The sequence below is a fragment of the Rhynchophorus ferrugineus genome, unplaced genomic scaffold (genome assembly GCF_030347505.1).
Source record: "Rhynchophorus ferrugineus isolate W39M unplaced genomic scaffold, kcgeb_rfMv2 rfM3, whole genome shotgun sequence".
Taxonomy (NCBI): domain Eukaryota; kingdom Metazoa; phylum Arthropoda; class Insecta; order Coleoptera; family Curculionidae; genus Rhynchophorus; species Rhynchophorus ferrugineus.
The window spans coordinates 69,711,250-69,737,245 of record NW_027472582.1 but is presented as its reverse complement, the minus strand read 5'-3'; the positions used below and the strand labels follow the sequence as shown (position 1 = coordinate 69,737,245).

The following is a 25,996-nucleotide window of genomic DNA, read 5'->3' as shown; positions in this document are numbered from 1 at the left end:
AAATGTTCATTTTGAGAAATGTTGTTGTTAAAATGAATAGTATTAAAATTAAATTAATGGCAATAGAGGTTGATTTAATGGCCAGTGTACTTTGATTTTACAGGAATGAGATAAGAGCTATAAAAAATACATCGTATATGCGAGGGATTCAGTTGTCCTTCATTATGTATAGTACCAGGATGTCGATTTTTGGTAGTATTCTGGCCTATGTGCTTTTAGGACACAATATCACTGCAGAGAAAGTGTTCGTTCTCACATCCTTCTACAATATTCTCAGACAAACAATGACTGTATTTTTTCCTCAAGGTATAGGACAGGTATGTATATAGATATAAATGAGTATAACTCACTTTTATTACAATAAGCATGATGTAAACCAAGATGTTTATCAATTAATCTAACATATGTTGATTAGTTAAAAACATTACTATTTAAAAGCGGACTCTTCACATTATGATTGTTCATTTATTTCTAGCTTTATCTGACAGTTACTTGATTCTATAGATCTCGTGATCTAAGGTCTCAGCCAAAGACACTTTAAAGTCACAATTGATGTCTTCATTCGCAACAGATGTCTTGATATTATTATTATTATTTTGATATGACTAATAGATTCTCTGGCACAATACATTTTTCTGAATTTGAATTTTGGCCACACATTTCTTCCTAATTTGTTCTTCTGGCATTTCAACCTCTTATTTTTTGCCCTCTTTTTAATATTCCTAGTTGCTTTCTTTTGTCTTTTTAGATCTGTCAGAAATATCAGTTTATTTTGTTTTTTAGTTTTAGTTGCTGTTATTTTTGTTAGATTATACTTTTTGAAGTGCTTTTTTAACTTCTCACTACTTGTCTCTGTCTCCTCTTTATTGTTATCTTATTTTGGAATGTTATTTATTTATTTGGTTTAAATTTTTTCGTAGAGTTAAACTGAAAAAAAAAGACCCTTTACAAAAAAGTCAATTGGATAAAATATTCTTAAATAAAATATTCTTTTAGAACTATACCTATATCAGCATTAATTAATAGTAAACTATGCTTAATTAAGTTTAATTATAAAAATAGTTAAAATTTAAATAAATCTTTAAAAATATTTAGTGATTGTTTGAAATTATAGCAGATTCTAATTATTATAATTAGGTTGCAGAAGCCATGGTCTCTATTAGGCGCCTGAACAAATTCATGCTTTATGATGAAACGGACATTGCGAAGGAATTAAAATGTAAAGAATACGAAACATTTAATGGAATAAATGTTGTGGCAGATAATAAACCCAAAGATTTAGGTATGATTTTAATATTTTGCTAGAGACTGTGTAATAAATAGTATATAATGATTTAATTAACTTAATATACTGCTTTAATGTTAATGCATACAATGCTGAGGTCATATTTTCATATTTGTTTTTGTTCATGATCTACGAGTATGTTTGCAGTACTTTTCAATCTCCTTTCGTACGAAGGGGGAGGGAATATAATTGTTAGTTATTTGGATTATGATCGATTGAATTATTTATATAACCGACTATTTATTTTTTTCATAGAAATGCAGGATATTGCTCTAGTAGGTAAGATTTTTTCTGGACAAATATGTGCATATTGGTTTTTACCCTGTATGTCAACTATATTAAGTTTAAAACACAAAATGTATTAGATATTAGGTTGGCAACAATATTATGATGGTTTGTTATTACGAACTGTGTCGATGCCGACTGAAATCCTGAATATTTTAGAACAAAATTATTTATTATTCGTTGATAAGTTCTGGTCCATTACAAAACCGAAATAATTTTTTGTCAACCGAATATTGCATATTTAAACATGTATCCATATATGTTTTAATATCTTCTGATGTAAAATATCTAGAAGGTGAAGAGTAGTTCAAATTTTTAAAATTCTTTTTCGTTGAATTTCGTTGTTCCTGATGTTTCGATGACTTGATGATTTATTAATAATCAAGTTATTATTATACAGTCAAACCATAAATTATTGTCAAACCGTGAAGAAAAACATGTAAAAAATTTTTAAATATTGCTACCAACCAATCCTCGACTCTCTCAACATTTAACAGGTCAATTGAAAATTCACAAAGCCTGCCTGACTCATAGATGGCGATACTAGAATTAAATCCATATGTTTTTTAGTTAGCCCTAACCCTCAAAACATGTGTGTATAAATTTGATGGCTGTCGGATCATTAGTTTGTGAATTATAACATTTTAAGTGAGGCAACTTTTGTTATTGTGAAAAAATAGTTAAAAAGGAATTTTGCGTGTTAATAAAACATTGCTTTTTGAAGGAAAAAAATACAGTTGAAGCAAAAACTTGGCTTGATGCCGAGTTACCGGACACTGCCCTAGGAAAATCAACCATCAAGGATTGGCATGCTAAGTTTAGACGTGGTGAAATGAGCACCGAAGACGGTGAACGCAGTGGACACCCAAAACATCGATGAAAATATTTAAAAAATCCATAACATGATTTTGAATTACCGTAAATTGAAATTGAATGAAATAGCAGACCCTCTAAAGATATCAACTGAACGTGTACATCATATTATTCACGAATGTTTGGGTATGAGAAAGTTCTGTGCAAAGTGGGTGCCGTGCGAGCTCACTTTTGACCAAAAACAACGAGTTGATGATTCGGAGCAGTGTTTGAAGATGATCAAGCGTAATAAAACCAAGTTTTTACGTTGATATGTGATAATGGATGAAACATGGCTCCATTATTTCATTCCGAAGTCCAATCGACAGTCATCCGAGTGGAGTGCACACGATGAACCCGCTCCAAAACATGGGAAAATGCAACAGACGGCTAGCAAGGTGTAGAGTTTGTATTTTGGGATGCGCATGGAATAATTTTCATTAACTAACTTGAAAAAGGAAGGACCATCTTAATCATCATCTATTGGACGGTTTGAAGAAGACCGCATTTGAAGAAAAAGAAAGTGCTGCTTCACCAACAGAATGCGCCGTATCACAAGTCAGTGAAAACGATGGCAAAAATCCATGAATTGGGCTTCGAATTGCTTCCTCATTCACCGTATTTTCCAGATCTGGCCCCAGCGCCTATTTCCTGTTCCCAGATGTCAAAAGAATGCTCGCTGGGAAGAAATTTTCGTCGAATGAAGAGGTGATGACGCTTATTTTGAAGCAAAGGGCAAGTCGTACTACAAATATGGTATCAAAAATTTGGAGGGTCGCTTGAAGGGAATTATGTTGAATAAAAAAAACTAATTTTGCCAAAAAGTGTGTTTTGCTATGGTAGACCGGGGACTTTTCAATTGACCTGTTATATCTGACCTGTTATGTCAGTGTAACTTTTTACTTTTTTTGTAAAGAACTGGTAAAAAATTACATTAAATTATTAAAAGTTCATTTAAAAAAATGTGTGACCTTTTAATTTAAATTTTAAAAATGTGGATTACTTCTTCACACTTGCAACTAGTCAACGTTAACGGTGATGAAGTTATGGTGATGGTGGATAATTTATTTTATTTTATTTTTATGCTGTGTTTTCTTCTTTGACGACAATTTTTCAATCGGTCTACAATGATTAATATATTTTTTTAAAAGGCATTTCCACAAAAGACGCGACAGCAAAATGGAATGAGTCAGCACAAGACAATACTCTATCCGAAATCAATATTAATGTCCTGCCTGGTAAATTACTAGCGGTTATTGGACCAGTTGGCAGTGGAAAGTCATCCTTGCTTCACTTGATCCTAAGAGAATTGCCTCTTAAGAGCGGCAGCTTACAGGTTAACGGAGAAATCAGTTATGCTTCTCAAGAACCGTGGTTGTTTGCTGGTGAGTATTTTTTCATATTTATGAATGAAAAGCTTTCTGAAATTTAATGATCAATATCTACAACGAGGAGCAAAAGTCCCGCTACCATTTGGATTGCCTATAACTTTGCTCAAAGAAGAGATAAGTATGTTTGGTTTTAATAAAAAGTTTGTATGATCTTTACATTCTTTTTTTGTTATGATTGAAAAATTATATCGGCTAAATGGTGACCGCGATTCGCTATGCAACTTTTTCTTTTTAACTTTTCATGACATACTGCAACATCTGGAGATTCCTCAACACCATTACGCACCAGAGCCACATTTTCAGGGTTATAAGACGTCCGTTGTCTTTCAGAATGAGGCCTGTCTGCTGGCGTACCGTACTGTTGAAAATTCGCATGTAAACGATAAACTGTGGTTTTGCGAGGCATTGAACGATTAGGATATTTTTGACGCCATTTCGGCTGAGTGGCTATAATGGAACGATTATTTTCAATAAATATTGTCAATATTTCTACTCGTTATTGTGGCGTATATTTATCCATAATAAAATTTGGACGTCAACACAATGTTTAAAGCTAAACTGACCTAAATGTCACATAACCAAGATGGCGCCCAAACGAAATGGTAGCGGGACTTTTACCCAACCTTCTATATTTAAAATGAAATAAAAATATACGAAGAAAATGTTTTGTATTTTAGGATCTGTCAGACAAAATATTCTGTTTGGTCAGCCAATGGATAAAACCAGATACAACTTGGTGGTGAAAAAATGTGCCTTGGAACGAGACTTCCAGCTACTACCTTACGGAGATAAAACCATCGTTGGTGATCGTGGAGTATCTTTGAGTGGAGGCCAGAGAGCCCGTATAAACTTAGCAAGAGCTGTAAGTTTATTTCATAATGAATATAAACAAGTTCTGTTTTATCGACATTCTTCTATTTGTTTACTATTTTTTCATTATTCTCCCAGGTCTACAAGAAAGCTGATATTTATCTGCTTGATGATCCATTATCCGCAGTTGACACTCATGTTGGGAAAGCATTATTCAAACAATGCATTACGGGTTTTCTTCAGGACAAAACCGTGATATTAATTACCCACCAGTTGCAGTATTTGAAAGATGTAAGTATATATCTTTCTAATACTTAGATGTTGAAGAAATTAGCTGATGATTTATGAATTTGAATACAGTTTTGTTTCAGTTTTAAGCAAGTTTTGCCATGTTTAAGACGTAAATTAATAATGATTATTTGCTCCATATCATGTTTATTTCCAGGTTGATCATATTATTTATCTGGATAATGGAAAAATCAAGTCCCATGGTAATTATACGGAGTTACAGTCGAGTGGTTTCGATTTTACGAAACTTCTGTCGGACGAGACTCATGAAGAAGACAAGGAGCACGCGAAGCATACGCCTCACGCCAGGGAAAGGTTGCAATCGATCAAGAGCGAGAATTCTGTTGATATAGAAGCTCCAAAACAGGTAATTTTATTTTATTTTTATAAAAAGAGGCGGTCAAATTTTAACAGAGTTTAGCTACAATATTGAGGAAACTATAGAATTAAAATTGACTTCAATATGAGGTAACTTTCATGTGCTACGTGATTTTTTATGTGTATTAAAGTCCACCGTTATTTGTTTGGTGAGCAAATTAAAGTAATCTGCTTTTGTAAGCAATTAAAATACACGTGGAGAAAACATTGAGGCAATGAAGAGGATTGTATGGAACAACTTCAACTAGTAAATTTCTCATTGCACACATAACAGGTCAATTGAAAAGTCCCCGACCTACCATGGTAAAACACATTTTTTTGGCAAAATTATTATTTTTTTATTCAACATAATTTCCTTCAAGGATGATACACTGATTATAGCGACCCTCCGACTTTTCGATACCATTTTTGTAGTACGATTTGTCCTTTGCTTCAAAATAGGCCACAGTTTCGGCGATCACCTCTTCATTCGACGAAAATTTCTTCCCAGTGAGCATTCTTTTGAGATCTGAGAACAGGAAATAGTCGCTGGGGACCAAATCTGGAGAATATGGTGGATGAGGAAGCAATTCGAAACCCAATTCATGGATTTTTGCCATCGTTTTCACTGACTTGTGACACGGTGCATTGTCTTGATGAAGCAGTACTTTCTTTTTCTTCAAATGCGGCCGTTTTTCGACGATTTGGTCCTTCAAACGGTCTAATAACGCTATGTAATAGTAGCTGTTTATGGTATTTCCTTTTTCAAGGTAGTCAATGAAAATTATTCCATGCGCATCCCAAAATACAGACGTTATAACCTTGCCAGACGACTGTTGCGTTTTCTAACGTTTTGGAGCGGGTTAATCGTGTGCAATCCACTCGGATGACTGTCGATTGGACTTTGTAGTGAAATGATGGAGCCATCTTTCATTCATTGTCACATATCGATGCAGAAACTCGTGTTAATTACGCTTGATCATCTTCAAACACTGCTCAGAATCATCAACTCGTCGTTGCTTTTGGTCAAAAGTGAGCTCACGCAGCACCCACTTTGCACAGAGCTTTCTCATACCCAAATATTCGTGAATGATATGATGTATGCGTTCTGTTAATATCTTTAGAGTGTCTGCTATTTTAATCAATTTCAATTTACGGTCATTCAAAATCATTTTGTGGATTTTTTAAATGTTTTGGTCGGTAATTACTTTTTTAGGCGTCCACTGCGTTCACAGTCTTCGGTGCTCATTTCACCACGTCTAAACTTGGCATACCTATCCTTGATGATGGTTTGATGTCTTAGTGTAACCCCATATTTGCCCCCATAGGTCCAAATTGGTTTTATGATAAACCAATCTCTTTGAATTTAGGTCAAGTTGAGAATATCTTTCGACTCACCAGTAGCGTTGCTTAAATTTGAACCTAATTTGCTCTGCTTTTTGTCTAACATGATGTTTCCAGTTTAAACTACCATCGAGATATATTCCGAAGTATTTGGATGATTCTGCTTGAGGAATCGGACATCTGTCAAGTAATATAATTAGGTTCTTGTGATTTTGCCGCAACGCAACATTAACATGGACAGATTTGGAGCTAATAAGCTGTATTTTCTAGTCTCTAGTCCATTTGTAGATATTGTTGACCTCTACTTGTACTTTTTCGACAGCCTTAGACAGAAATATATATTTTGTCATGATAACTGTGTCTTCGCAAATGTTCTGTTTCTTTTGTTATTTTGATGACAGTGTACAAAAAACTGTCAATCAATTTTCTTTTATTAAGATATGATTCCAGAAGTGGGTAGTAATTCCGCGGTAGCAATTTGTTCATTTTGTATGTTAATCCAAGCACCATACCCGGTTAAAATCTTGTGAGGGGTCCAGGAATATTGCAGGGCAGTATTTCTTTTCTTCGAATGCTTTCCAACAACCGCTGTTACTCTGTGCACTTGGTCGATTGTTGAGTGGTGATTTCCAAATCCAACCTAAGAATCTGGTATTTCTGCAAGTCGTTTAAAACGTTTTAACAGCATCTTCTCAAATAATATTGATATAGCAGGTAGTAGCGAAATAGGCCTGTAAGATCCAACTTGTTCTGCTGGTTTGTCAGGTGTTTTAAGCATAATTATTCGAGTAAACTTAAGACATTCCGGAGCATGGTTCAGTCTCAAACAAGCATTGAATTTATATGTCAACATGATTATTGCTTTTCATGGCAGCTCTCTTGATAATCCAGATGAAATATCATCAATTCCAGGAACTTTTTTAGGATAGTTTATTGTCAATTTCTGTGGCAACTTCCATTGGAGAAATAAATCATAAATGATGAAGAATGTGTAGAATGTTAATATTTGGCCATGAAATATTTATTTTTTTATACTTTCTGACATTTCTTTTGAACTCTCAAATTACGAATAGACAACTATCTGAATAAATAAAATTATCGTACTTCTGGAGGTAATATACAAAGTATATTACTTCATACAAAGTGCAGAAAAATACGGGTTAATGATGTTTGAAATGTTGTGTGCTATATTTGATGATATGAATTTCTTAAAGGCACGTAATATTTATCACATAGCATATATACCATTGGGATTGCTTCTAAATAACCGTAATATATGTTTAATTATTATTTCATATCATTATTATAATTTTAGATGAAGATTGAAGCTATTCACTTGTCATAATGACCATATTTTTATTCTAGGTTGAAGAACAGAAAAGCACTGGATCAGTTGGAATGAAAATCTACGCAGCTTATTTTAAAGCTGGTGGAAATGGTTTCACAATTTTCATTATGTTCGTTTTGTTTCTCGTGGCACAAGTGTTGGGCAGTGGAGTTGATTATTTCATCACCGTTTGGTAAGCAAACCAATATATTCTATTAGATTGGTAAGACAGTTTCATAAAACATAAGAAAGATCAAAATCCAAAAATATTATCTGTTATTGTGAAACGCTGAAAATGAAATTTACAGCAATCATTCAAAGATAAAACAATGGTATTTGGAGCACAATGACTCAAACTTTGCCATATGTATTTTATTTTTAAAGCTCCAAGGCAAAAGTCCCGCTACCATTTTGACTTGACACTAAGTTGGGGAAAAAGTTCCGTTACCATTTTGATTGCGCGCCATCTTGGTTATGTGACGTTTATAGCTCAGTTTAGCTTTAACCATTGTGTTGTGTAGACGTTCAAATTTTTTTTGTGGAAAAATATACGCTACAAGAGCGAGCAAAAATAGTCATAATATTTATTGAAAATAATCGTTCCATTATTACCACTCAGCCACAAATTGCGTCACTGGTAGCGGGACTTTTGCCACATGTTGTATAAACAACGGGAATGTCTGACTTGAAAAAGTAATTTCGATTTTCTCGTGTCTTTCTAAGCGAATTTAGTTATATACATTCGAAATCTTAATCAATGATGTACAGGGGGTACTAAAATATTGAACCGCCATATGCATTTAAAACTTTGCAGCAAGTTTTAAATTCTTCGCGAAATAGTTTTCAACATAATGTTGTCTAAGTTCTACACCATATGTTAACATATCACCCTCTGCCCTAAACTCGCTGTAATGGTTCAATGACGAAGGGGAATCAAATATAAATGATAATTTTGCAAAATTAATCTATTGAGCAGTGGTATACAAAAACTAAACATTTAACATTTTCAGTGTAGTTACCTCCGTGCTCTGCACACTTTTGCCACCGATTGGGAAGCTTGAATATTCCTTCTTCATAAAAAGTTTGAGGACGAGTTGTCAGCTAATTGCTCACATACTCCTCTACTTCTTCATTGCTTTCAAATCTTTTGCCTCCAAATGATTCTTTCAATGGCGCGAACAATAAAAATAATCACAAGGGATGGCTTCCAATTTATTCCTTGTCAAAACTGTGAGTGCAGCGGGCACTAATTTTTCTAAAGCCAAGTTGATTAGTAATGATGGATTGAACACTTCCATTCTGATGAGATTTCTTCAATCATATACACTGAATTCTGAGACAGTGTAGCATCGCTAAATTGTACCTTCAAACGAGTGAAAATTTCCGATGGTTTAACGCCTTCATTGGTTAAGAACTTTATAATGATGCCTTGTGCAACAGACGAAGGTACCTGGCGCTGCTATCCACACTGGTCAACCCCCCACCTTCCTCCTCATAATCAGGCATTATCGTTTATATTTGATTCTGCCCTCGTAGGTTAGGCAATTTTGCAGGTCTGAGAAAATGTTTGATGATATTGTCACGCTCTTCAAACCAAGACTGAATGTTTTTTGGCTGTATGTATAGGTGCACTATCATCTTGGAATATGACAGTTTTCATATTGAGTATCTGTTTCAAAATCGAAATTATCCGGCTTGGTTGACGTGGTTATAAAGGCGACAAGACCGTCCACCTACTGTTGCGATAGTCGCGGGTTGGAAACCTGCTGGGGCATGGTCGTAATTTTATGTTTATGATAGTGAGTGCAAAATCCGATAAGGAAAATGATCCCAGTCACGCCAGTAACCAGGCTGGGTAAGACCGGATGTCTTCTGGGATGAGTTCTAAGTTGGTCACTCGCCAGTTAGTAGGCTTAATGCCGTGGTTCGGAGCCCACGTTAAACTGTAAGTCCAGTCCAGATAAATCCTCGTTGGTAAAAAAGAGGCTTTAAAATATTTAAAAAAAATATCGAAATTACTATTTTCTCATATATGTGGCAATGGTGATAATAAATATATTTTACAGGGTCAATATAGAGCAGCAGGATTATCTTGCAAACAATACCGTAGTCCCTATGTTGGTTGGTCATGTATTTAACTCAACCTCAAATTTTACTGTGAGTTCTGTCCCAACTATCGAAGTTCCTACAACATATTTTTGGCATTTTTCAAGAGAAACGTGTATGTACATTTACTCAGCGCTTATCGTACTACTGATCACATTCACATTGGTACGCGCCTTTGTATTCTTTACCATTTGTATGAAGGCCTCCACTACCTTACACGACAACATGTTTAAGAGCATAACGCATGCTACCATGAGGTTTTTCAACACTAACAGCGCGGGACGGATTTTAAATCGATTCTCGAAGGTAAGAATAATTTATTATTATCACGCTTATTATTATCATCATCATCATCCTTATTTTTTTTGCTTTTTGATTATTTTACCATTACCGATGCTAATCACTCAGTAGTTGTGACATTAATGATGGTCAATTTCGATTCATCAGTTGGTGTATTTTTGTAGTTGAACTTAACAGGTCAACTAAAAAGTCCCCGGCCTACCATAGTAAAACACATTTCTATTGGACGAAAAGGAATTTCGCGTGTTGATAAAATATTGCTTTTTGAAGGGAAAAAATACAGTTGAAGCATAAACTTGGCTTGATGCCAAGTTTCTGGACACTGCCCCAGGAAAATCAACCATCAAGGACCGGTATGCTAAGTTTTGTCGTGGTGAAATTAGCACCGAAGACGATGAATCCAGTGGACGCTCAAAAGAGGTTGTTACCGACGAAAACATTTAAAAAATCCTCAAAATGATTTTGAATGACCGTAAATTGAAATTGAGTGAAATAGAAGACACTCTAAAGATATCAACTGAACGTGTACATCATATCATTCACGAATATTTGGGTATAAGAAAGCTCTGTGCAAAGTGCTAGTTCACTTTTGACCAAAATAACGACGAGTTGATGATTCGGAGCAGTGTTTGAAGATGATCAAGCGTAATAAACCCGAGTTTTTGCGTCGATATGTGACAATGGTTGAAACATGGCTCCATACATTCACTCCGAAGTACAATCGACAGTCATCCGAGTGGACTGCACACGATTAACCCGCTCCAAAGCGTGAGAAAACCCAGCAGTCGGCTGGCAAGGTTATGGCGTATATATTTTGGGATGCGCATGGAATAATTTTCATTGACTACCTTAAAAAAGGAAGGACCATCAACAGCAACTATTACATAGCGTTATTAGACCCTCTGAAGGACGAAATCGCCGAAAATCGGCCGCATTTGAAGGAAAAGAAAGTGCTGCTTTACCAAGACAATGCATCGTGTCACAAGTCAGTGAAAACGCACCACCGTATTCTCCAGATCTCGCCCCCAACTACTATTTCCTGTGCTCAGATCTCAAAAGAATGTTTGCTGGGTAGAAATTTTTATCGAGTGAACAGGTGATCGCCGAAGTTGAGGCCTATTTTGAAGGACAAATCGTACTACAAAAATGGTATCTAAAAGTTGGAGGGTCGCTATAATCAGTGTATCACCGTTGAAGGGAATTATGTTGAATAAAAAAACTAATTTTGCCAAAAAATGATTGATTTATTGAAAATTTAAACTTAATGTTTACATATAGGGTTTATATTTGTACTCTCCCCATTTTTCTACTTCAACTTATTATTTTACTAGGATATGGGGGCTGTTGATGAGATGCTAACCAGCGTTATGATAGACGTATTACAGATCGGACTTACATTGATTGGAATCATTATAGTGGTGGCAGTAGTGAGTCCCTGGCTATTATTACCAACGGCTGGAGTTGGAATAGTTTTTCTTTTAATGAGATCCTTTTATTTGCGTACTAGCAGAAGCGTTAAACGACTGGAAGGAACTAGTAAGTATTTAATATTATGTTGATATTTTATCTTATTGTTAATTTCATTTGCTTTAAAGTAATTTTCTTATTTTTGTCCTTTTATTTAGAAAAAATATCGGTCTTTTGTCTTTAATAATTAATTGTATTGTCAAATTCATTAATTTCGTTGTTTTTTTTATTATTTTCTTATTTTTGCCTTTTTAATCTATTGATATTCAGTTTAGAAAATAATAATTATTTTTTCCCGTTTTTTTATGAAAATGCATTATCTATATTAAAACATATTAAGATGTATTGACAGTATTCCTAATACTTTTTAAAAATTTATTTATTAAAACTAGTAATATAACTAATAATCAACTTTAATCTGACTTAACCTATTAACAAACAATTACAACTAATATATTTTCCACTGAATTATTTAGTGTTCAAACATTTCCTAGATCATAGATGTAGATGTTTTTTCGGCTTGAGAGGTCTAATGACATTATCCATATTTAAAATACTGGACACTTCCGTGTTGATGTAGTTCTGGAGTCTTCTTTGATGGGAATCGGCAAATATTCTGATGGTGTCCGTAACCATGTCAATTTGTAGGTTGCGATGGAGGTCACACACATACCAAGCTGCATTCCCAATAAATTTTCTTGAGACACACCAGCCCTTATCGGTTTAAGAGAGTATGTTCCTTCATGTTTAACGCAGAAGTATCGATTAATTGAATAAGATTTTAATATCAGGTAAAAATGATTAGGGATAAGTGAATTTATTTTATATAGAAGGCCTTCATACATTCTGTCAAAAGTTTTGCTACTTTTCGGACACTAAAGTGTAGTTCACGCGTGGAAAGACGACCACTATATATTTTATATAACTTCCGCTAGAGATTCTTCATCTTCGAAACTCTTTGGGTGCACCAGATTTTTCTTCTTTATCCTCATCGTCAATATTATTATATTTGAAGTGTCTGAACATATCTCTTGATGTTGTTAGTAATAAAGTATTGTCCCCGAAAGTTCCAAAAACAATTTTTATAGACTATACGCATGCTATATCTTCAAAAATACATATGTCTCAATAAATAATAGATTAACTTTTTAACTGGACGGCTCATAATTTTAAATGAAAAAAGAAATGTCAATATTAGTTCATTTTTAATTATTGATAACCATAAAACAAAATTTTCAGCTAGAAGTCCCGTATTTTCTCACCTAAGTGCCACTTTACAAGGCCTTACCACGATCAGAGCCTTCAAGGCCCAAACTATCCTCACGAAAGAATTTGATAACTACCAGGACTTGCACAGTTCGGCCTGGTTCGCTTTCATCTCAACGTCTAGGGCTTTCGGTTACTGGTTGGACTTGATGTGCCTTATTTATATTGCCCTGGTGACCTTCAGCTTTCTTTTGATCGGAAATGGTTAGTTTCCAGTTAAGCATCATATATATCGTCGAATTTACTAAATATTTTTCGACTTATCCAGAAAAGTATGGAGGAAACGTTGGATTAGCTATTACACAAGCGATTGGACTGACCGGTATGCTCCAGTGGGGTATGAGGCAGTCTACCGAGTTGGAGAATCAAATGACCTCAGTGGAGCGAGTAGTGGAATACAGTTCTATCGAGCACGAAGCCGATTTGGAGTCGACGCCTGATCAAAAACCACCGATATCTTGGCCGCCAGAAGGAAAGATTGAATTTAAGAACATTAGTTTAAGGTAAATAATAACTTTTTAAAGTGTTTTTATCTTAATTCCATTTCCTTTCAAAGTAAAACTATCTCCTTTTATTGGCAGCTTTCCATGGTATAAATATTTATAGTACTTACAATGTATCGCTCTTTCAACAAAATAGTGAACTTACGTCATCTAAATCGATGACGTCAAAATGTTTTGCGATGTTGCCGAATCAACTCTGAGTTTTAGTTCATTTTGACTATTTCAAAATTCTAATTCAAATAAAATAATGAATTTTTTCTTTATAAAAATACAATTTCTTTTGTTTTTTTTATATTTTAAAGTCTCCTTTTACGCTCCTCATTTGCACCTCCACTGCGTTCTGCATCAACGGTGCCTCTACGACCACGTTTGAAGTCAGTAAACCAACATTTTATTGTTGTTTCTGTTGGAGCGGAACCCTTAAAACACTTTTCAAGTCATTGCTTCGCTTGAACGGTACTTTTTTCCCATCAACAATCCCATTTTCCCATCATTGTTTTGAATGTAACAAAAGTGGTGTCACTCTTGTGGTGTCAGCACAATAACTCACAAACTTATTACTAGAATATCATGAAATTTTGACAGCTTCCTTTTGAAGTTAAGTACTGACTGAAAAGATGGTGAATGGAATAAAATTACCGCCATCTATGTGTTAGGCCCGGGACTTTGAAACTCATGTGTTACTTTTCACACCACCTATGAGGTAGAGTTCTAGGCACCCTTCTTTTTATGTAGTGGTACCTCCCGAAGGTTTGTGCATCAAAATAATGTATTTTACTTTCATTAGAGAGCATATTATCCACTTACTTTCAGTGCTTGTTTCCTTCACTGCAGTGTTTCCTTATCAAGTCATTTTAATATCACTTCTTGTTAAAACTACCATTACATTCTTCCTAATGCATTTTCCATATCTATAAAACAGTTAGTATTTTTTTCTCCTCATATATTCCAAATTTTCATTTGATCTCATTTATATCCTGACCAATCACACACATATCTATAGTCTGTTCAAAGTTATTTTGTACACACGTCATCTAAATTTGTGACGTCAAAACGTCGCAATGTTGCCTCATCAACTCTGAGTTTTAGTTCAGTTCGGCTTTGACATAGAACAATATTCTAATCTAAATGAAATAAAGACACAAAAAATGTTATCAAATATAATTTATCTTAACATTATTGTACATCTAAAAACTACAGTTAATTATAAAGCCACGATTGTTTTTAGGTTAGTGTTTTAATCTTTTATCACTATTGCTTCCAAGAATTTAACCGGACAACTTTGACAGGCTCATTTGTTTACGGGTTCGAACTAATCAGACAGCATTGTGTCTCCTTTTAACTAGAATAAAATGAGAAGGAAAATATTGTCTGATTCTGAAACGAATTTACAAATTGCGGTAGGCAATACATTAAACATCTTGATGACGTATGTACAAAAAAACTTTGAATAGACTATATGCTATAGTTGTTTAATAAATAAAACACAATAAATATTGTCCAGAAGACAGGTATATGTTATTTTATATCCATGGAAAACACATTATATAATGATAAAATTGCTTTTCCTTCGTTCCAGATATTTTCCCGAAGACCCACCTGTTTTAAGAGATCTCTCCTTCACAATCAACCCAAAAGAGAAAATCGGCATCGTCGGCCGAACAGGAGCCGGCAAATCGTCGACAATCAACGCCCTCTTCCGTCTGTCGGATATAACCGGATCAATTTTGATCGACGGCATCGATATCACCAAACTCGGTAAGTCTTTTATGGACCATTAGGTGGAATATTTTAACAAATCTCGTAGGGTTACACGATGTCCGATCAAAAATATCGATTATACCGCAAGAGCCCGTATTATTCTCCGGTACTATGAGGAAGAACCTGGATCCATTCGACGAGTATAGTGATAGTGATCTGTGGAAGGCGCTGGAAGACGTCGAGCTCAAGGAGACTATTCAAGATCTAAGCGGTGGTTTGAGTACAGTTATGTCAGAAGGTAGGTTTTTATTCTATTTGATTTAACAACAAATTAGCTTTCTTCTTATATTTATACTAGGAGGCTCAACAGATCTTGTATTGTTAGAGCATTGGTTTTTTTTGAGATATAATAAATTATTTCAACAACAAAACAAGTATTACAGTCTTTTCAATAAAACAGCCAGTGCATGTCATCAAAATTTATAATGCGACGTTGCCGCGCCAATTTTAAGTATTCGTTTATTTGGTCGTGATAACAAAACATTAATATAAATAAAATAATTTATTTTAACACTTTAGCATATCTAGCGCATATTTATTGAAGGATTTAATCTACTGTTAATTAAACAGCCAAAATAGTTTATGGGTTAGGGTTGTTCTATTATATTTACATTGAAATATGACAACGGTGTCGACCAGTACCAACACCAATCCAAATTTGGAATTATACAGACCAATTTGGTTGTATGTTCGGACGCATCAGACTTCATTCTGTCTCTTTTTAACTAGAGTAATGCTAATTAGTAAGTTGAAAAGGAAACATTTTAAAGGGATTTTAAGTTTTTATAAACTGAATTAGGCAATACGTTCGACGTGTTGATGACGTGTCTTGGTTGTTTTATTGGAAGGACTATATATGTTTGTTGTAATATGTTTTTATAGAGAATCTAGAAATTTTTAAAAGATACAAGAAATAAAGTGGATTTGCAATAATTTTGGATCGGCGTTAGGTTTTGAAAAGAAAGAGCCAATTTGATGGTTAGCTTATCTGTCCCTACACAGTTCCATGTAAATATTCCTGTGCTCGATTTTAATACATATTTGGTTTTGGATCACATGGTTCTAATCCATAGCCCACGTTAAGTTGGTAGCTTAACAGTCTTCTATTTTGTAGTTTCCTATTATCTTGATTTATAATATCTTTTTGGATCTGTTCGCTGCGTTTTCCACTGAAAAGGTTGACTTCGCCACGGAAATATTCCAAAGCACTATCTGTTGGAACAATCGAATTATTTTGTCCGCAGACTTATATTAGGTGTTTATAGATTCTTCAGGAAATCTATTTAATTAAGAAATTGACGATGACGAATTTAATCTTGACAATATTGCCCATTGTCTTCTAGGACCTTGTCTGATCTTTTATTTAACATGTGAATACTATCGCGAAAGAAACTTCTGAAAGTGAAAGATCATGAAATGATATCTTTTTGTTTCCTTAGGAGGATCCAATTTCAGTGTGGGTCAGCGTCAATTAGTCTGCCTATCCAGGGCTATCCTGCGGAACAATAAGATACTGGTGATGGATGAAGCCACAGCCAATGTCGATCCACAAACGGACGCCTTGATTCAGGAAACTATTAGGAGAAATTTTGCTGAATGCACCGTTCTCACTATCGCACACAGGTATGTTGGCAATCGAAACCTGGAAATCACTTAATGATTTATTTCTACTGTTAGGTTGAATACAGTGATGGATTCCGATAGAGTCCTTGTTATGGACGCTGGCACGATGATAGAATTCGATCACCCTTATGTTCTTTTGCAAAAACAAGACGGTGTACTCTATGGAATGGTACAGCAGACTGGACGGTCTATGGCGGAAAACTTACTCAAAATCGCGAAGGAAAATTATGAAACAAACGCTTCGAAACAACAGTGATAAAGTCCGTTATTATGTTTTTTGTATGTCTAGATCACAGAGGTGAACTGATATTTCGTGGATATATATTTATAAAATATATTTTTTTAAGTTGATATTGTCGATCTTTCTATTAGTTTTTTCCTTCCTTTCCTTGAAACCAAAATATTGACCATTATTTTCTACAACGTTTTCTAATCTATCTTCTTTTTTCACCACACCAAAATTTAACAGTTGCTTAAAATATCAAACACATGGAAATAACTCTGAAGCTTTTAGCAGTGTTAAGATGTTGATTGAGTTGATTTTTTATGAAATTTTAGGCTCTAGTCAGTTAACACTGCTTTGTTCAATTACTTCTTTGATTCCATGCCAAAATATTATGATCGTAGATCAAAGGACAAGTAGTAATAATTTATTACATTAGGAATACATCCAAGTGTCCGCAACCCTCTATACACCTTATAATTTCTGAATACCACTTAAAATAATCAAAATGTATCATAGTAAAACGACAGTCAAAAGAATCTTTATTTTTTAAAGAAATAAAATGTATTTTAAGTAAAATAAATGGGTTAAAATATTATGGAATATTTTTTTAAAAATAGTTATCAGGATCATTGATCTTTAAAAAAAAGTCCTGCCATACTTGGATCGTCATGACTAATAAACAATTCCAAATCATAATAAAGCTTTGTTAACAGGTTGGAAAAACAGTCGGATTATTTAAAACAATTTTATTATAAGAATACTTTGAGTTCATATTTGGCTTTTTACAGTTACAAACGTATACGCATATAAAATACTATTTCATACTAACAAATTCTTAAAATCAACTTTAAAAATACAACAGTATCAAATCCTTTGCGTGTAAGAGCTTTAAAAACATTACAAAAAATATTCCAGTACTCCCAGTAAGTTTTTTTTGTACAGCTTAATAAATATTATTCAATTAAAGCCTATATTAATACTTGTTGCACAAAATTGGGTAACAAGATTTGTTTAAATAATGATAAAAATATATGTACAATTATTTTCTTTTCGTTCTGTTGTTTTCCTCTGAATAAGTCTCTTTTTAAATATTTACAAAACCTCTTAATGTTTTCTACTTCTGTTCTTCCTGACTTGGACTTTTAAAGCGATATAGGCACTGATTCTTAATACGATAACTAGGCCTACCATAAACATCACAGCTACAGTATAATTGGCATCACTCATGTCCCTGGTGGACAGGAACTTTTGTGGGTTAACAAAATGACAATAGTCCGAATTGCAGGGTAATTTCGGACGTTTGTATCCGAGCACTGACAGGACCAGTCCTTCGAATCCATATTTCAGAAACGATATGTGAAACAACCATCTCATGTAAGGGTGACAGTCGTTGAGTTGGACGAAGAATCCAGAAAATATGGTGAACGGTAAAAAGCAAAACGGTCCAAATATAACTCCGTTCTGAAAAAGTAAGTAATTAATTCTCTATAACAAAAATAATGTTTAGAAACGTGATTTAGAAATACTACTATGATCAAGAAATAATCAGACTTTTGAAATAAAATGTATGTCTCCTTTTGGATATATTTTCAAAGTAGTTGTTGTTAAATTAAAGTTCTAGGACGGATCTCCTTAATTTACTGACACTCTCAACATACAACAATTACTTTTGAGTGCAGGAATAGATAGGGGTTATGGATTTTCTTTGAATATTTAGTTGTCTAAGGAGTATTATCTTAAAAGAAAACGAATTATTGTCCTATAATTTTAGCATTTTAAGGCACCAAGCTTCATTCAACGATGCCTAATACTTAAACGATATTTCTTGTCAGTTTGGCTGATCTGAGCTTAAATGAGAGAATGCGATATTACTTTTAAATCGATTAAATTCATTCAAATAAATGACGAATGATCTGTAATTTCAGTGAAGGACGGTCTGGATGTTCTATACACGTTATCTATATTCCTTAAACAATTAAAAAACAGTTGATCTGCATAGAGCATCAACAGAAAATAATGCTTGGGAAGCAAGAAAACTCTTTCGTTTCCGAAAAATTATTATTAATTAACCCCGTCATACTCCTAAATTTTGACATAGATAGCAGCGCCAGAAGTCTACAGATTTATAATTAAAAGTCTTATTAATTTTTTAATCACAGTAAGTTTAGTATTTTACTATTTGTTTTTGAGATAAGGTTACAATTTCCAGTGTACTATATGTCAGATAAATACCTTTACATCCATACATGCTCCTATAAATAGTCCAAAACTTTGGGCGACGAGTGAGATGAGGACACACATGAACAGGAAGGAGGAAATCCTAAATATCTCTATGGGCTGCATTGTTAAAAAGTAAGTAATCAAGGCATATATCACAGTTGCGCATATCTGCAAGAAAAAAAATCTCAATTAAATTATGCTCTTTCTTCCAGTCTCCTTCTTTCCTTTTATGTTATGGTTGTCCTATGGATATTCGTTCATATTGGGTCCTAAAGAGATTTTACTATTTACACTTTACTAGATATATATAGCTAATGATAGATATTTGCTGATGATCTGAAAATTTCTTTCATATCGTCAAAAGCATTTCTGTCATTTAAAGATCTCAATTAAATAGAAAACACATGACATCTTTCCTGATACAATTAGACAATGACGTCGAATATATAGTCCGTTCGATAAAATACTGAACTCACATCGTTTAATGTTGCCATATCGACTTTAGTTAATTTTAGCCTAATAAAATTCTAAATAAAAAATTCTAAACAAAATAATGAAACAAAAATAATATTATTAAATATAATTTATTTTGACGTTATAGTACATCTATTGTGTATATAATTTCCTTCTTGTTCGAAGTAATTGGTTAGAGATGCAATGTGTTTTTGATTCTATCTAGTGGCTTCGGTATTTTAACTCAGAGTAATAACAAGCAGCGATTTTCAGGTTATTAAAAAAAACAAAGTGCCAATACAACGTTTGCCTGTATAACCTGTAATTATTATCAGTAATGTTTTAAGGAATTTTAGAGACGTTTGACAACCAGGCGAATTTTGTAGGTTGATTTGGTTGGATATTCGAACGTATCGTAGTATTGTATTTCTATTTAACTAGAATAAAATGAGAAGGAAAATATTGTCTGATTTTAAAACGAACTTACAAATTGCGATAGGCAATACATTCGACATCGCGATGACGTAAGTTTACTGTTATTTTGAATAGATTATATTGAAGAATGCAGCTTGTAAAAATGTAAAATTCATTTTAAACTCATTTTACCAGAATGAGTCCATAAAATACGATTTTGCCTGGTAGGCCATGTTGCCAAATTTCTGTAAAATTCTTCAAAACATTAGTGATATTAATTATAGGTTATAAACTAACAAACGTTGTAAACCAAACGTCAAATTTGATGCGACAACATTGTGAGGTGCTGACGTTATTAATTTTAATGACGTGCATTGGCTGTTTTATTGAACGTGTTATGCACACTCTTTTGTGGACACTTGCAATGAATTTTCTTAAGAAATTAACATCCCGTTGTTGATGTACAATAACCCAGTTAAAAGTATTTGTTCTCTTGTGTAGTATGCATTTTTAGTGATTAAAAACTGTTAGTAGTTAAACTATTTTCTTTTATTGCTAACACAATTTATATTAATAGTATTTTGACGTTACCTGTATAGGAATATCTGCTATCGTGATGGCTAAATAGTAGGACTTCAACGAGTACCATTTATTAAAGTGCTCCCTGGTAAGGATAGGCAATTCGGACGGAACTGTAACAATAATAATTTTAAGTCGAAACACGACAATTACCAACTTTTGAGATACTACGAACTTACACGTCGTCGTGACACAATTGAAAGCAGTCAACATCAAAAACATCACGCTGAAAAACATGAAATTAAAGTTGTTTAACATAGTTGACGCATCCTGTCCGATTCCCAAATAGAGGAAACCTAAAGAAACAAATAAACCAATTATAACGCTTTTTTCGGTAACGGCTTCGCCGTTTAGCCTCGTTAAAGACGAACGAGAGGAAGAATTTACTTACCTATAAATAAAGCGATGCCGAAATGCGTAAGTAATCTGTTCAATGTGAGCGTTCTGTCGCGTGATATTATTAAAAACGTTCTGTTGATTAAAACTAACACTTGGTAAAGGCACGAGGTGGGATAAACGTCTTTGCAAGATACACTGGACTGGGCGTTGTTATCACAGTTGGCTATTATCTTGGGGAATTGTATTGGTGGCGCTGAGACTGGCGTTATATTGCCAGATTGCATCATTTTATCTGAAATAAGACGGTAAAATAATTAGTGATTGATGATGGTTTTTAATTATGAATCGATAAGAGGTCTGTTGAAAAGTCCCCGCCCTGACACATAGATGGCGCTACTAGAATTAAATCCATATGTTTTTTAGTTAATCCTAACCCTCAAAAGATGCGTGTATAAATTTCACAGCTGTCGGATCATTAGTTTGTGAATTATAGCATTTTGAGCCAAGCAACTTTTGTTATTGTGAAAAAAATGGATAAAAAGGAATTTCGCGTGTTGATAAAATATTGCTTTTTGAAGGGAACAAAACAAGTTGAGACAAAAACTTGGCTTGGTGCCGAGTTTCCGGATACTGCCTCAGGAAAATCAACCATCAAGGGTTGGTATGCTAAGTTTAGACGTAGTGAAATAAGCACCGAAGACGGTCAACGCAGTGGACGCCCAAAAGAGGTTGTTACCAACGAAAACATTAAAAAAATCAATGACAGTAAATTTACTGAATTGAATGAATCATTAATTAAGTGAAATAGCAGAAACTCTAAAGATATCAACTGAACGTGTACATCATATCATTCACGAATATTTTGGTATGAGAACGCTCTGTGCAAATTGGGTGCCGCGTGAGCTCACTTTTGACCAAAAACAACGACGAGTTGATGATTCGGAGCAGTGTTTGAAGATGATCAAGCGTAATAAACCCAAGTTTTTGCATCCATATGCGACAATGGATGAAACATGGCTCCATCATTGCACTCCGAAGTCCAATTGACAGTTATCCGAGAGGACTGCACACGATGAACCCGCTTCAAAGCGAGGGAAAACGCAACAGTCGGCTGGAAAGGCTATGGCGTCTGTATTTTGGAATGCGCATGAAAAACTTTTCCTTGAATATCTTGAAAAAGGAGGGACCATTAACAGCGACTATTACATAGCGTTATTAGACCGTTTGAAGGATGAAATCGCCGAAAAAACGACGGCATTTGAAGAAAAGGAATGTGCTGCTTCACCAAGACAATGCACCGTGTCACAAGTCAGTGAAAACGATTTCAAAAATCCATGAATTGGGCTTCGAATTCCTTCCTCATCCACCGTATTCTCCAGATCTGGCACCCAGCGACTATTTCCTGTTCTCAGATCTCAGAACAATTCTCGCTGGGAAGAAATTTTTGTCGAATGAGGAGGTGATCGCCGAAACTGAGGCCTATTTTGAAGCAAAGAACAAATCGTACTACAAAAATGGTATCGAAAAGTTGAATAGTCGCTATAATCAGTTTATCACATTTGAAGGGAATTATGTTGAATAAAAAAAACTAATTTTGCCAAAATAATGTGTTTTACTATGGTAGGCCGGGGAGTTTTCAATTGACCTGTTACTCATTAGTAAAGTAGAACTTCAAACAATCGACAATGTGATAAAACGTAGGCTTAAATGAATGTATTATTGCCAAGTCAGCATTGACAAATAATTAAAATTATTTCCAGAAATTCAAAAATTCGTGAGAAAAACCATTTCTAATATTTGTAGGTGTAGCTTCAGTTCAGTATATGTTCTTTAATAGTATTATCAAAATAGAGCCAACAGATGTGTGAGAGATAATTGAAATTATTTCCAGGAAATAAAAGTTTCATCAAAAAACATAGAAAAACATAAAAATAATAGATGGTTATTAATATTTGCAGGTGTTTTTTCAATATTATCAAAAAGAAACCATCAGATTGCTCACCCTTATAAACCCTTAATATATAACTTACAATGGCCGCATGATAACCACCTGGCCAAAGTTAGAGATAACGCTGTTGCTATTTTCGAAGTATTATTTGTATTAAATAGAATATTTCGTAACAATAGTGTCAGGTTTTTGAGTGGTTTGAGTGGATAAAATATTGTCACTTTACAACAATGTAACAATAAAATACTCTAATTTTTAACAAAGAAAATAAACGATGATCGAGGAAAACGATCGGAGAGCATGTATAAATATTAACATGTATATGTCAACTTTAACGGATGTATAGCAGTGTTAAAATGTTGAATAAAAAAAACTAATTTTATACCAAAATAATGTGTTTTACTATGGTAGGCCGGGGACTTTTCAATTGACCTGTTACTCATTAGTAAAGTAGAACTTCAAACAATCGACAATGTGATAAAACGTAGGCTTAAATGAATGTATTATTGCCAAGTCAGTTATCATTCGAAAATATTTTTATAGCAATAATTAAATTGCAAGGAAGAACAGGATTATTTTCTCGAAACCAAAACCTATGTCATTCATAATTCCGCAAATTTTTCCCACGCTCGCTCAAATTTCTGTTCGTCGTCCAGCGCTGAAAGTCATGCGACGAACAATGGGACTAAGCAAGATGCATTCGCACTATTACTTTGAACCAATTTTGGAACCTGTTCGACATGAATGTTCGCTAATTCAGTTTTGCTCGTGCGCTTTTTCAATTTTCCTGCAAATTTATCTCGAATGCTCAGGTCTGTACCCATCCTAAGCCAGATAATTTAATTAATGTTCAGTATCATATATAAATCATGAATTTTAGGTCAGGCGTAAAATGAGACGCAGCTTGGTGACGTGACACAGTGAGGGTCACGGCAAGTGTACATGGGATAAATCTGCCAGACGCCGAAACCGCGCAAATAATACAATGACACTCCATACCGCACTAATAACAACTGAACTTGAATATAGATCTGAATCTAATACGGAAGATGGGAATTCGAATATGAAAAGGTAATGAATATCTCCCAGATGGTTAGTACAAGGTAACTGAGAAGTCTACATGGCATGTATTTTACAAAACTTGCCGAGTCCACAAAGATTCAATTAATTCTTCTTAATTTTTAAATACTCATCGTGAATTTAGGCGAAAAACTGCGACAAGAACACTTCGTTCGTTCTGTAAACCGACAAAATCTCATCGTGACTCACGCCGCGTCACCTTACCAAGCTGCGTCCCATTTTGCGCCTGGCCTTACATGTTTATTGTGACTCACTAATGGTCTTTAATGTAACTCATGTACTTACCTACGTGACTAAGTGATTGTAAATTTAAGGAATGTGCATAATTTCTTCTCCAGTCTTGATTCAGTCCGTTGTTTGATTTTTGTACTAATTTGTTACAGTGATCACCATGCTCACCACTGACCACTTCTAGTACTGAAAGAAATCAGATTAAAAATCAATAAAGCACAATTATTTAAAACCGAACTTGACTAAATACGAGGGTCACCATTTATATTTCGGGAATTGGCAACACTCTTCTTATGTGAGTCCTCCTGACGGTTCCATTCTAAAGTTTAACATTTTTGACGATATGGTTGTTATGCCAGAAAACATCGATGCTGTGTGCGAAATGACTAAGAAAGATCGTCATGTCACCTATTGCGAGATTGGGGCATCCATAAGCATTAGTTCCACCAGCATATATGCGATTTTACATGAACACTTAGCTGTGCGAAAGTTATGTTCACGTTGGATCCCACACAATTTGACAATCGCTCAAAAAAAGGCTAGTGTCGATTGGTGCAAAGAAATGCTTAAGAAATTCAATCGCGGTGTTTCAAAAGACGTTTATAAAATCGTGACAGGTGATGAATCATGGATATATTCTTATAAGCCCGGAAGTAAGCAGCAGTTCGCGCACGAAGCACTTCAAAAAAAATGGTGGGCTATTTCTTCGGAAAAACTCGTCATATTGCAACAGTGCCTCCAGAGGATCGTAGAACAGTAAATTCTGATTGGTACAGAACCATTTGTTTGCCAGAAGTCTGCGGTGAAATAAGGAAAACAAACAAGAGACGCCGGATTGTTCTTCATCATGACAATGCGAGCTCTCACACATCGGCTCAAATAAGAAACTATTTGAGCACTCAAAATATCGAATTGATGGGTCAACCGCCGTATAACCCTGATTTGGCACCCAATGACTTCTTTTTGTTTCCATCCCTAAAGAATAAACTGCGTGGGCAACGATTTTCATCGCTCGAAGAAGCTATTGAAGCGTTCATAAATCATGTTTTGAAGATACCTCATTCGGAATGGAATAAATGCTTTGAAAATTGGTTTAAGCGTATGGAAAAGTTCAAAATACTTTGAAAAACAATAAAAATATATTCGCAGCTTAACTATTTGTTTTTGTCCTATTCCCGAAATATAAATAGTGACCCTCGTACTTCGCAATACTTAACTATTATAACAAAATTATAACTATTGCACATGGACAAATTACTTACAAAAATCCGCCGGGTTGTGATAAGTTGGACACCTTAAGTTTATCTCTTCCAGATAAGGAAGAAGCCCTTTTACTGATCCTTGGTACATGCATTGGCCATTCGTCAAAACGTACAGGTGGTCAAACAGATCGAATATAATCGCACTGGGTTGATGAATTGTACAGATAATGGTTCGACCCTTTGCTGCCAAGTCTTTAAGTAACTTTACGCATTGTTTTGATGAAAGACTATCCAATCCACTGAAATTATTGTACACAATATATTGTTATTGGTTTTATT

General features: G+C 34.4%; 2 protein-coding genes and 1 long non-coding RNA gene across 7 annotated transcripts in view; 1 reads left to right on the top strand and 2 right to left on the bottom strand.

Annotated features, from left to right (window-relative positions):
- The window catches only part of LOC143193389 (putative multidrug resistance-associated protein lethal(2)03659), a 44,926-nt gene extending 27,610 nt beyond the window's left edge, over nt 1-17,316 (top strand). For 3 of the 5 annotated variants that reach the window (XM_076399572.1, XM_076399570.1, XM_076399574.1), the window contains 16 exons: nt 104-317; nt 1,138-1,282; nt 1,541-1,564; nt 3,574-3,807; nt 4,491-4,675; nt 4,762-4,914; nt 5,069-5,278; nt 7,978-8,132; nt 10,006-10,351; nt 11,677-11,881; nt 13,052-13,282; nt 13,347-13,581; nt 15,161-15,339; nt 15,389-15,580; nt 16,782-16,965; nt 17,020-17,316. In XM_076399572.1, coding sequence (XP_076255687.1) covers nt 104-317; nt 1,138-1,282; nt 1,541-1,564; nt 3,574-3,807; nt 4,491-4,675; nt 4,762-4,914; nt 5,069-5,278; nt 7,978-8,132; nt 10,006-10,351; nt 11,677-11,881; nt 13,052-13,282; nt 13,347-13,581; nt 15,161-15,339; nt 15,389-15,580; nt 16,782-16,965; nt 17,020-17,221 — 3,094 coding nt within the window. In that variant the 3' untranslated portion in view covers nt 17,222-17,316. The remainder of the gene's footprint in view (nt 1-103; nt 318-1,137; nt 1,283-1,540; nt 1,565-3,573; nt 3,808-4,490; nt 4,676-4,761; nt 4,915-5,068; nt 5,279-7,977; nt 8,133-10,005; nt 10,352-11,676; nt 11,882-13,051; nt 13,283-13,346; nt 13,582-15,160; nt 15,340-15,388; nt 15,581-16,781; nt 16,966-17,019) is intronic. The other 2 variants (XM_076399573.1, XM_076399571.1) reach the window with 1 other exon arrangement.
- Nucleotides 9,097-9,783, bottom strand: LOC143193441 (uncharacterized). Its single transcript, XR_013005022.1, has 2 exons — nt 9,677-9,783; nt 9,097-9,302 (listed from the first exon to the last, which is right to left on the bottom strand). It is a non-coding gene; the product is annotated as an uncharacterized LOC143193441 (long non-coding RNA).
- A 606-nt stretch (nt 17,317-17,922) lies between the features above and the next one.
- LOC143193398 (ATP-binding cassette sub-family G member 1) overlaps nt 17,923-25,996 on the bottom strand; it is a 49,781-nt gene continuing 41,707 nt past the window's right edge. Inside the window, exons 5-11 of the mRNA XM_076399600.1 lie at nt 25,718-25,956; nt 24,510-24,641; nt 21,249-21,488; nt 21,037-21,153; nt 20,870-20,970; nt 19,424-19,579; nt 17,923-18,652 (exon numbers count right to left, since the gene is read on the bottom strand). Of these exons, the coding sequence (XP_076255715.1) occupies nt 18,296-18,652; nt 19,424-19,579; nt 20,870-20,970; nt 21,037-21,153; nt 21,249-21,488; nt 24,510-24,641; nt 25,718-25,956 (1,342 nt within the window). The 3' untranslated portion in view covers nt 17,923-18,295. The remainder of the gene's footprint in view (nt 18,653-19,423; nt 19,580-20,869; nt 20,971-21,036; nt 21,154-21,248; nt 21,489-24,509; nt 24,642-25,717; nt 25,957-25,996) is intronic.